The sequence below is a fragment of the Azolla caroliniana genome, unplaced genomic scaffold, assembly GCF_043228905.1.
Source record: "Azolla caroliniana isolate FFs.n. ecotype wild unplaced genomic scaffold, voAzoCaro1.0.p SCAF_15, whole genome shotgun sequence".
In the NCBI taxonomy this organism is placed as follows: domain Eukaryota; kingdom Viridiplantae; phylum Streptophyta; class Polypodiopsida; order Salviniales; family Salviniaceae; genus Azolla; species Azolla caroliniana.
Window position 1 is genome coordinate 17893607 of NW_028230450.1, and position 11263 is coordinate 17904869.

General features: G+C 35.0%; 1 protein-coding gene across 2 annotated transcripts; it reads right to left on the bottom strand.

Annotated features, from left to right (window-relative positions):
- Window positions 1–318: 318 nt before the first annotated feature.
- On the bottom strand, window positions 319–10579 carry LOC147854880 (pachytene checkpoint-like protein). Of its 2 annotated transcripts, none has more exons than XM_087331389.1 (14): window positions 10383–10579; window positions 9925–9988; window positions 8276–8385; window positions 8094–8182; window positions 7222–7325; window positions 7037–7141; window positions 4797–4886; window positions 4289–4364; window positions 2597–2663; window positions 2171–2241; window positions 1854–1944; window positions 1652–1779; window positions 1359–1421; window positions 319–937 (listed from the first exon to the last, which is right to left on the bottom strand). In XM_087331389.1, exons 1-14 carry the CDS (start codon window positions 10552–10554, stop codon window positions 782–784), a joined length of 1386 nt encoding a protein of 461 aa, XP_087187515.1. In that variant the 5' UTR covers window positions 10555–10579; the 3' UTR covers window positions 319–781. The 2 variants fall into 2 exon arrangements, with proteins under 2 accessions (XP_087187515.1, XP_087187514.1); XM_087331388.1 differs by having other exon boundaries at window positions 322–937; window positions 1359–1481.
- Between the last annotated feature and the right edge of the window lie 684 nt (window positions 10580–11263).

An 11263-nucleotide genomic window follows, 5' to 3' on the forward strand; every position in this document is an offset into this window, starting at 1 on the left:
GCAGGACAATAATAAATACTAGATACCTTACATGTAAACGGCATGGGTCAAAAATGTCCATAATTTCAAAAACATAGATCACAAAATTGCATCCAAAGCAAGGCATTTTTCATGCCCTATCCCAAGAATTGTTGGAGGGCACCTAACAAACAATTTCAAATTGTACCAACAGTTTAACATAAATCACCACCTCAAGCAAATCGTCCAATCCTACTAGTCAATTTACCCTAACAACTTCCACTCCCTCCATTAAGAGCTCCATACAGCATTAAACAAACATCAACAAATGGTAGAGCATCACGTTGTGTGGGAATTACAACCATACAAAACTACTTACGTCATGCCTGGTCCAAGGACAAGAATGCAATGAAGAAATTTACTCCCCTACTCCTTACCAATGTATTGCCCTTCACACCTAGCATATTTTACATTCACCTATTAACTCTAGCTATGTTAGAACTTGTTGCATTGGCTTAACACTCTAATTGGGAACTCAATCGGAAGCATAGGTCATGCCAGTACTCTAGAATTCCTTGTCACTTGCATCATACCATTGGGGAACATCAAGTAAAGCTTTGTTTCAAAGTCTCCTGATTTCACTTTATATAAGGAAATCCAGTTCCAACATCATGATATACTAAGTTATAACCGAAGCCCAAAATCGTGATACATAATGTTTAGGATTTTACTGTTACACAAAATATGTTTCTCGTGTAGTCTATATATTCAGTGCCTCTGTACACATGTCTTCTCTCTCGTACTTGAATAGCATCATCATTAGTCATCCTTCTACTTTAACGTTCTGAAACTCAGCAACATCCTTCTTGGCTGCAGCTTCTAGGAAGAGAAGAAACCTTGAGAGTTCAGCTGATGCTGCAATTGGCATGGATGCATATGCCAAGAAAGGCAGTTTGCGTAGAGTTCGACCACTTAAACCCTTACATAGCAAAAAGACAACAAAATATGCTTAGGGTTTCAAATTTGTATTAAATTGAAACAGCAAAGTTCCCCTAAAACAAGTATGGGCATACTATATAAGTTTGATTATAGTTTAAAACAACATTCCCCTAAAAACTTTTGGGATATTTTTAAAATTCTCCCTCAGCTTTCAAATTTTTACTAGACGAGAATACCCCCTCTAGTAATACTCCTGAAGACCGTGGTAATTTTTAGAAACCATGAGTAATCTGGTAAATATCCAAAAGGTCAAGGGTATTTTTCTGGTAAATATTCTGGTATTTTTACCTTGGTATGTTAAGGGTAGTATTTAATGTGTTTTTCCCTTGCATATATCCGTTTTAAGGAAAAGAAATATCAAGCTTGATTTCAATAAGACAAATGGAGCAAGATAAGAACACCTCTGAGATTTGAGCTGTGATCAAAAGTGACCTTGAGAATGAGAGCTCTTGTGCCTCTGGCAACTGTCCAGAAGAATTTAACGCATCGTAGGTTACAATCATTGTTTCTTTATTCTCAGTTTGCTGCATAGAGAATGCTGTGAATTTATTAATGTTTCTAGTACTTAATTCTAATACTCACATGAATTTCTTCTACCAAGTTATATTATCAACTTCAGCAAACAATTTTTTCTCATATATACATGAATTATTTCCATCAAGGATATTATCAACTTCATCAAACCATGCATTACCGATTTGAAAGTAATTAGTCCAACTCTATACAGCTCTTTCACACAAGATCGAAGGATTTCATATCGCGCTGCAAGTGATGGAGGCCCTACATAAGCTTTTATATCTGCCCGATCTACAAATGCAATATCTGCAGAGACAGGCTGTCACGTACTGAGAAGTATTTGATCAACGACAATGCTTTCTGTGACAGTGTATCCTTACCAATTGCACCAGTAATATTTGATGTAGTGAGAACAAAAACATTTGGGCATGATTTCAATCTATCTAGCTGAGTCAAAAGAGCATTAACCACCTGCCAAAATGTGGCATACATGATAATAAGATTAGTGCTCTTGTCAGCACTTCAAAAGAATTGACTAACAAATTAGACAAAAGAAAATAGAGACAGATTACATAAGAGTCTGGCATTTCCAGTGCTGCCAATGGAGCTTAGTGATAATTTATGGCTTTAAGATTAATAAGGTAATAGTTTCAGAAAGAGAGAGTGAGAGTGAGTGAGAGAGAGAGTATATACATACTCTAATAGAGTCTGAAGGCTCTGATCCTGATAGAGCAGCTTGCCTGGCAGATGCTAAACTTTCAACCTCATCTATTCAAAATCATTAGATATCAAATTTTGTGTATAACAGAAGCATGGGTCTCTCTGAGAAATACAATCAGAGAGTTAACATGGATTTTATGGATAACTGATACCATGTTAACTGACGGAACGGTACTCTATCCGAAACCCATGCTACCAGAAATCAGAAACATTGTACCTTTCCGTCAGTGAATTAACATGGTATCTATGAAATGATATTGGCCAGAGGATTGGCAACTAGGGTTCTTTATTGAAACAGCATACACTCAAATACAAGCATGAAAAGATGAGCCATCCTAAGAAACCATGTTTCTTGAGATTTATTAAAATTTCAGATTCCTAAATAATAAAAAATTGTACTTACCAATAAGTAGAAATATCAGCGTATGGTCCTCAAGAAAAGAGTGTATTTTCTGAAATAGCTTTGTGACCTGTAGAAGAACATATGTAAATGAAATTGTCATCGCCTCTACTAGATTAGAAACAAATCTAGCAATTTTGAACATGAGCAAGAGTTATAGTGTTAGAGATTTGCATCAGCATTATGCATATTTTTAAAACTTTTTTTTTTACATCTTTATTGTAAAATAATGGGTGAGAAAATAAAGTTCACAGACTATAACTTTGACAAAAGTAATATAAACAAGTCAGAGTTTTCTAGTTATATACCAGCAGTTGTAGCAGTCAAAAAAAGAAAATTGCATACCCGTCCAGAAAAGACTGATGAAGTCTACAACAAGCAAACACATATCTAACTATGGCTAAATCTTGAAAGCTCCTATTTCCAAAAGGATAACAGAATGGTAGCAAATCCAATGGATGAATACACTTTTAGATGATGAATCCATATGTATCGTATTACATGGTGTCTCACTTCAATGTTGCACATTTTCTGGCATTGGGTAAAAATTGGGTGATAAATCAGTGGGAGAAAATTCTCACAGAGAAATGGTATTCACAATTGAAATATCTGCTAAGGAATATGGTTCTATACATCATGGTGACCTGCATTGCCCTAGTTTGTTAGCCAGGTTGCGTATTACAGCATTGGAAGCTCTTTCGTGATTAGATTCTAGAGTAGCCTCTTATAAACATTTTTGCCGAAACTCATTGAGGGAGCCAATCCTGGGTCTAGGTACATAATCCATACAAAATAGAATCTTCCAAATTCCACAACTGTAAACTCATCTAGCACTTTTGAGAAAGCAGCACGCATTATGCCTCAGCAACAAGAGATAATAGTCAATTGACTAAAGGTGTCCGTAGTAGACACAGATCCCATTTTGAACCCTCTATCAAGCTGTTAATTGACAAGTGTGAAATGTCTTTAAAAAAACATGTAGTCCTCTAAAAACTGACATTTCTGAAATGCAGAACAAATCAAGCATAATTAAGATAAGTTGAGTTAATATCAAGAATCGCCCTTCATTGAAGATACTCTGAGGAGAATGTCCCCGGCTAGAAGTGACAAGGGAATAGATAATTCACATCCACATACTTGCCTCATCCTCAAAAGTCTTTTCAGTAGGGTCTACAATGGTATAGCCTGGTTATGCATATATAAGATGTCATAAGCAAAAACTACACATGTTCACCATTTCAGATGCAAAATAGTGTAGGAAACAACAAAGAAACAGAAACACGTCAGCATGGGGGTGGGGGTGACATTCTAATCAATTAAAAATACTTTAATATAGTCAAATTTTCGTTCGGGTTTCCTATATAAAACACATCCTATTTCAAATAATGCTACATATATATCAATGGAGAAATACTTCAAGGAGCCATAAACCAACAAAATGTTGAAAGAAGGAAAATGTGAAAGAGATCATCTACATTAGAAGACAGACTATTAAAGTGTAAGGCGGCTTGGGGGCATGTTGAATAAAATAAGATAGTCAAAAACAAACAAGTGAAGAGGTTGAATGTAACTGTTACATATGCCCCTGTGACACAAAGTAATCATGAAATTGAATTGATAAATTAGGACATTTACAATACATGAAATAAAAGGACTGAGTCTTCATGAGATCAATGATTGAGGTATGAATCATACCAACTTCCCACTCTCTGAAAACCATTTGCTAAAAAGGGAATGTGCATTGATCTCCAGCAACTGTGACTCTGGATATCTGATAGTGTTCTCTTTCTTAGTACCCCCACATAATTCTTTAAACAATAACGATGGAATTTCATATTAGCCCTCTAAATAACCATATAATAATTGCAAGAAATAAATTAAGATATAGGAAGACTTGCACTCTCATATATTAGCCCTCTAATTACATTCTTGGTAAATATTATTTACTCATCCACTTCATCTTTAGGTTGCACTCATTATTATTATTTAATATCCTTACATAGCAGTTAAACACAATGCTTTGACACATTTCGCATGGACAGGATCATCCAAAGCCAGATCATAATAGTTCTAAAACTTGATTTTCTTTCATCCATACTATATTTGCAGCTGACCACAAGCAATTTCCAGATGTTTGTGATGAAGCAATCAAAAGGAAATATTTCAGCATGTTTAGTAGACCAATGCAAGGAAACTGAAGAACCTTCTGCTCAAACGAATTGAGAGCTTTTGCGCAATTGCCTTGCATAAGGATGTTTTACCAGTTCCAGGCGGTCCATGGAGCAAAATTACCCTGCAAAGAATTGGCTAAGCTGACCTCTTGGCACATGGAATCTGGTTAAAATTTTGAAAAACAAAATATAAAAAGCTATTCATGTCTATTTGTATTTGAACGATGTGTCATATGTCAATACAGATTAGCACACTAATGTCGTGCATGCACTTGTTTTACTTGCACTGGGGTATTGTGGAAAATAAATGTCAAAGTATGCACAAATCATACATTTCAGTTTTAATGGTTTTGTCATGACAGACTGCATTAAATATCATTTCTGTATGACAGACACTGCATGTCATATAAGCATCAATAGGTTGCCAACTACACATAGCAGTGAGATATTGATGCAACGAATGTGCCATCCTCACAGGTGCAACAAATAAGACACAGGTAAAACATCAAACATTCACATTTCAAATTAAAATGGAGGGAGTACACATAAATGTAGCATTCATAAAGCTCACTGAAAAGTTTTATTTATATTCATAGATTGACATATTCGCATTCGTGGGGTTTCCCATTCAAATGCAAACGAATACGAATACGAATGGGTAGTCAAGTATTCGTTTAAACCCCCCCCCAAAAAAAAAAACTTTTTTTAAAAAAAATTCCTAAGATAAAAAGAAAAGAACTTAACAATAAATAGGGATAATAAAAGAGGGACTTTGGAGACTTGACACTAATAAAATTTTATAATAAATGTATAGTCGTTTTATTTTTAATAAATAAATAAAATAAAATAAAGGCTCATTAATTTCTCACTTTTTATTTCCTCAAAATTTATAGATATTTTTATCTTGACATTAAAAATGGTACTTCAAACTAATTATATCTTCAAAGTTCATACTAATAGTAATCATATTTGTATAATAAATATAAAAATAATCGTTTTTAAAAAATTAATTAATTAAAATAAGTTTCATAAACTCTCTTGACACTATAATCTATTAATGAATAATTGTTTTTTTGGTGAAATACATTTATTTAAATAAATAAATAATTTTTTATATTTATTTTACAAAACGAATGGTTTTTTAATATTCTTGGGGCCATTTTGTATTCTCGAATATTGAGAATATTGCGCATGGAGAATATGACGAATATCACACATGTGTCAATCTATGCTTATATTAATGAGCATTCCTATTCTATTTTAGAAGAGATGTTTAAGTTTCTCATTGGAGGAACAGTGTCATCTATTCTTTCTTGATGCATAAATATGTGTCGCTCTAGCTTCTTCCATTTATACCAGAATGGTATATTCAGAGTCAGAGTCAGAGTCAGTGCAAAGACATATGCTAAGCAATGATTTGCACCTAAACCAATGGCATTTAGTATCCAACAATCATCCATATTGCATGAAGGAATTTGACATTAGCATAGTTTGTAAATGGTAGAAATGAAATTCAGAATTTCAACCATTTTGAAAATAAACTTGACACCGAATCACGAGTGTATCACAATTCTATGTATAGATATAGCAATAAGTAAGATCACAATCGCATGATAATCATGAATAAATTTGGAAGAAAATGAGCTGCATCATAAGCCTTTATATTTTGAAATAAAGGCTATCCATATTAGCTATTTATGGATTAGAGCTCAGGTTAGAGCTCAGGTGGTTCACTGATCTTTTAAGAGAATTGTACTCACATGTATCCCATTTTATTCCATAAGCATCAAGATTCTAAATAGAATACAAGAAGAAAAACAAAAGATAAAAAATTAGATATTAGCTATTTATGGATTAGAGCTAAGTGGTTCACTGGTATTTTAAGAGAATTGTACTCACATGTATCCCATTTTATTCCATAAGCATCAAGATTCTAAATAGAATACAAGAAGAAAAACAAAAGGTAAAAAATTAGATACCTAAAAGTTCTATAAACCAACAGAAAATAGGTAAGTCTGTTATAGAAATATATTAGAGTTCATAAAATGAGTGATACATAAAACATATAGAACAAAACTAAATCAGATAAGAAGAACAAATGGTGAAGGATTATAATGGAACACGGTGCCCACGATAAAAACTTCAACTCTCATTGCAACATTTTTAACAGATTTCTGAATAGTGACATTTTCCTATATCCTAGGAAGCATTATAATAATTGACCAAACGGAGAAGATATATGGCATGATATGTAATATCTAAGTATTAATACCTATTCCACGAGACCAAATTAGAGTTAACTGATTTATCGGCAAATAGTAAAGCCACCTCTGCATACCGTACCAAACGCTGCTTCACATCTGCATCAAATATAAGACTACAAAAAGAAATTTGAGCAGTAGCAATATAGTTGATTGCCTTCTTAAGTTACTTAATGACGGCTGCATAAAACTACACCTTTCCCAAAGACCATGAAATTCTTTTGCAGGAAGGGCCCAATCTTGAAAACTCGCAATATCTTCATCATCATTCATCTCTTCTCCTGCTCCGTCATCATTAAGCTGCAGTTCAAGATTATCAATGGAAAAATTGAATGTTTGCCTGCTCTCAAAACAAGAATCAAAATCTTTCTATCTGTTCAAGCTCATTGAAGATGACGTAAATAAAACAAACTAACCCTATTAGGATAATCGATAATTGAAATTTGGTATGAAGGCTGCTTCACAGAGTAGAAAAGCCTTAATAGTTGATAAAATTTAGAAATTTCCTATTAGAGGATAAAAGTATCGATTTTCCAAAAGTATGGATGAATAAAAGTTTCAAAACAAGAAAGCAATGTCCAGAATCTGGTAGGAAGCTAAACCTGGAGCCTGTTTCTACATCTGCATAGAAGCCATCACAAAGGAAGTGCATCATGCAATCCTCTCCACATTTCCATAACAGCAATTATCTCTATGAGACATGTCAAATGCATGCATCCCTTTCTATAACCTTGACCTCTAGAAAATACATGCATCATATTTGACAGAAACAGATTGTAGACGCACCCCAACTGAAAATGCGATACTTACAAATTCTCTCGAGTCTACGGGACAGTGTTTTCTCTCATGTTAAGTTGACACATTAGCAACATGCTTTTGCCCCTAGGCCTGAAACTCTAAACCCTAAGCCTTCATGATTGGATGACAGGGATTGAAACAGTTCACCAAGTGATTCTGACAGTATTGAACACATGAACATATATAAAATAAAATGATGATATATATAGTTAAAATGCTGAATCACATGGTTTAGTTTTTGGAATACGTAAGATAAATAAAATAACAGACCTGATATACAAAAATGTTCAGAGAAATCTGCCAAAAAAGAAGGATATTCTTGTTATCCCTTTGTCCCCCCTCCATAGAACCTTCATTTTCTGGTTTGCTCATTTCATTTAGACTAATTCAGAAATCATTTCGAATGAATGAATAAATAATTAAGGTCCAGCAAAACAAACAACCAAGAAGACCTGTATCAGAAATGCATATGCTTGCAACATTGTCTAGAAGGAATGGATCATCCCTTTCTGTTATTGGAATCAGACCATTCGCATGAGTCAGACTTCTCTTTTCTAGCATCCTACAATATAAAAAACAATGTCACCATTGGAAACCAATACCCTCATGAATTATTGTTAAGAATGTAATACAATTTTTTTGTTAAGAATGTATTCTTGTTATCTCATTACAGGCCAAATTGGCCAACGAGAGTGTTGCTTTGAATTATGACCTTGGGTAGAAAATTGGAAAACGGATGATTATGACCAATGCTACTTTCAGTCTTTATCAGCTTTTAAATTAGTTCCCCACGTGTTTTTTACTTCACATATGTCTAGCCCTTTTATGGGTATCCAAAAGATACCTGCACATAACCACTATATGCACAAGAAGTACACTAAACCCTAAAGAACCCCTGATTTATTTTAATTTCACCAACAGAGAAGTTATAAATAACCAATGAATTTTGAGAATTTTGAGCTCGCTATAATTTAGTCTCATATTTCTTTTATTGATAATTAATAGAAAATAATATAATAATATACAGCCCAAAAAATAGAAATGCCAGCAGTTTACAAATCTTTTAGCAACTACAACCCATTTGTAGAGTTCCCAAAATATTCTATAATGAGCATACTATCAAAGACAGTACATCCGCTATGATTTCTGCAGCTTTCAGCTCTATAAAATGACCTCCACTTCTCACCAAAAGGTTCTTTCAAGTTCAACAAAACACTATTTTAAGTTCAGTGGAATGAAGCAAGTTTTTTTCATGCTGCTGAATGTCACTTATTCAAAAACATATCACTTATCTACTCACTTATAGCTTGTTTTCCATTTGATTCATAGCAAGTCACCAGTTGCACAAAATGAGACAATCCACACAAAGATGAGGGCTTCTCAATAGTTATTTGAGGCGTTGTTGTTTGACCCTTGTAGCAACAGTGTATATAAGATCTGTGACGGACCTTCCATTCCACTTGGGTTAAGCAGGGAGCAAGTTCAATATTTTGAGAGCACATCCTCTCAATCACTGGTACTACTACATTTGTTTTTGAAAGGAACTTTCAGCATGATTAGTAAAAGAGTAACCTTGATCAGAAAGATGGTACGACCACTTCCGAGGATATTACTATGATTTATACTAATGAACATTATGATAAGATATGGTCTGATTGGACACGTGTATAATTGCATGAGTCATTTTAAACATTCCATGACTTATGTAAAAAGATATGAACCTGTTAATAGCACATTCAATAAGCTATTTAATGAGATATATTCTTTACTCATTATACACTCAACAAATTATCATACAGGTATAGACATTTACTGATCATACAATCAAAGAGATCTGTTAAAAATGCATTCTTTCACAAGCCAAAACTTCACAAACTATGGACTCGGTGAGTTGTGTCACATGATAAATCTTTACTGTGTAAGCATTCAATGATTTATGTATCAAGATCCATCATCAATAAGTACACTACATTGCACAAGTTGTGGCACATGATAAATCAATAATTAAGAATACATTTTCAATAGTACGTAACAAGAAATATGTTCAAAAAGAAGAAAAGGAAGAAAAAGAAAAAGAGACAATTCAACAACATACACTCACCTCTCAACAGCCGAGCGTATATCATCATGACGTGCAGCACTGGTCGATTTTAAGCATACTTCCACTGTTAAGGGTAAAAACAGAACAGAAACGCATCAAAAGCCAAGAAAAGCAGGAAAATAAGTGGAAATATTCAGAAATCATTCAAAATTGGTAAGGAGACCTCAGAAGGCAAAAAGAAAGAACAGAAATAGAAATATTGTGGGAATCTGAAATGACGCATGATAGAGATGAAAGAAACGTTATTCAAACCCGGCACTGCTCAGAAAGAGAGTCGTAAGGGAGAAGGAATCAATTCACCAAAAGGAAAGACTGATCACGTGGTAATCTCGCGAAGAAGCATGAGAGAGAGAGAGAGATGAAAGAAGAGCTTCTACAAAAACCGGCACTACATCCTAACGGAGGTGGAACCCCGAAACCACAGTAAGGAAGCGTTTTGCAGAGATTTTGAGGAGTACCTGAAACGGGGACCTTGTCGGAGGTTGGGTTCGCGGGAGGAGGCAGGAGCAGAAGGGGTGGAGAGTCATGGCGATGGTGAGGAGGAGGAGGAGGAGAAGGTTGCGATGGACAGAGGGCATGAGACGAGGCTTCCGGGGCATGGAGCTGAGGATCGAGGTCCATGGTGTCCATGGCGAGACTGCAGAGAGCGAGCAGAGACAGACAGAAACGTGCGTGTCGTGGCGGGAGAAATGAAGGAATGTAAAATGAGTGAAGTGTTTAAACGGTTCGGTTTAAACGGTTTCCCGGTTTAGCATTGCCACTTGATTATCTTCTGAAATATTTTTTTCAACAACCTTTTCATTTTTTTTTGATTGATTGAGTGAGTGAGTCCGATAGCGATGACAAGCCCAACGTTCGATCCTATTGCAATTTTTTGGACCAAAAGCTTTGGTGATGATCTTCTTTCTTGTCATCCACCTAAGACTGCCTATCCCGACTCGTCAACATACTAGTCCCATGGTTCTGTTGCGAGAAAAACTTACCACATTCTTTACCTTCTTTGTTTTTGTTTGCCTTCACCTCTTGATTTCTCGATTGCATAGGCCTTTTCTTCGTTACTTTATCTTTTGGTAAGGTCACATGCATAGTGGCTACAGGGAATCTTATATTATGACCTCATCTTCAAGTCTTCTCTCTTCACATGACTAGAATTCCATGTAAGGTCCTCCCCGACTGTAGTGAAGCTTAGACACGACATTTCGGAGATGGCATTTGTGTCATCATCCAAACCGCCTTCTCCAACTTTTCATTTCCATTCCCTAGTATAATGGCTCTTTGGTGCGAAGCTTCGGAGATGCTCGTCATCCACCCGTCATCCATCTTTATTTGTGGCCTTGTC

Bases quoted from the DNA above. Each gene is read 5' to 3' on its own strand.
- LOC147854880 (XM_087331388.1), bottom strand. From the start codon at position 10,554: ATGGACACCATGGACCTCGATCCTCAGCTCCATGCCCCGGAAGCCTCG. The intron at 4,887-7,036 runs GTATTAATACTT...AATTCTTTGCAG, and splicing joins AATTTGGTCTCGTGGAATAG to GGTAATTTTGCTCCATGGAC. The intron at 2,242-2,596 runs GTAAGTACAATT...GATTTTGAATAG, and splicing joins GCTGATATTTCTACTTATTG to ATGAGGTTGAAAGTTTAGCA.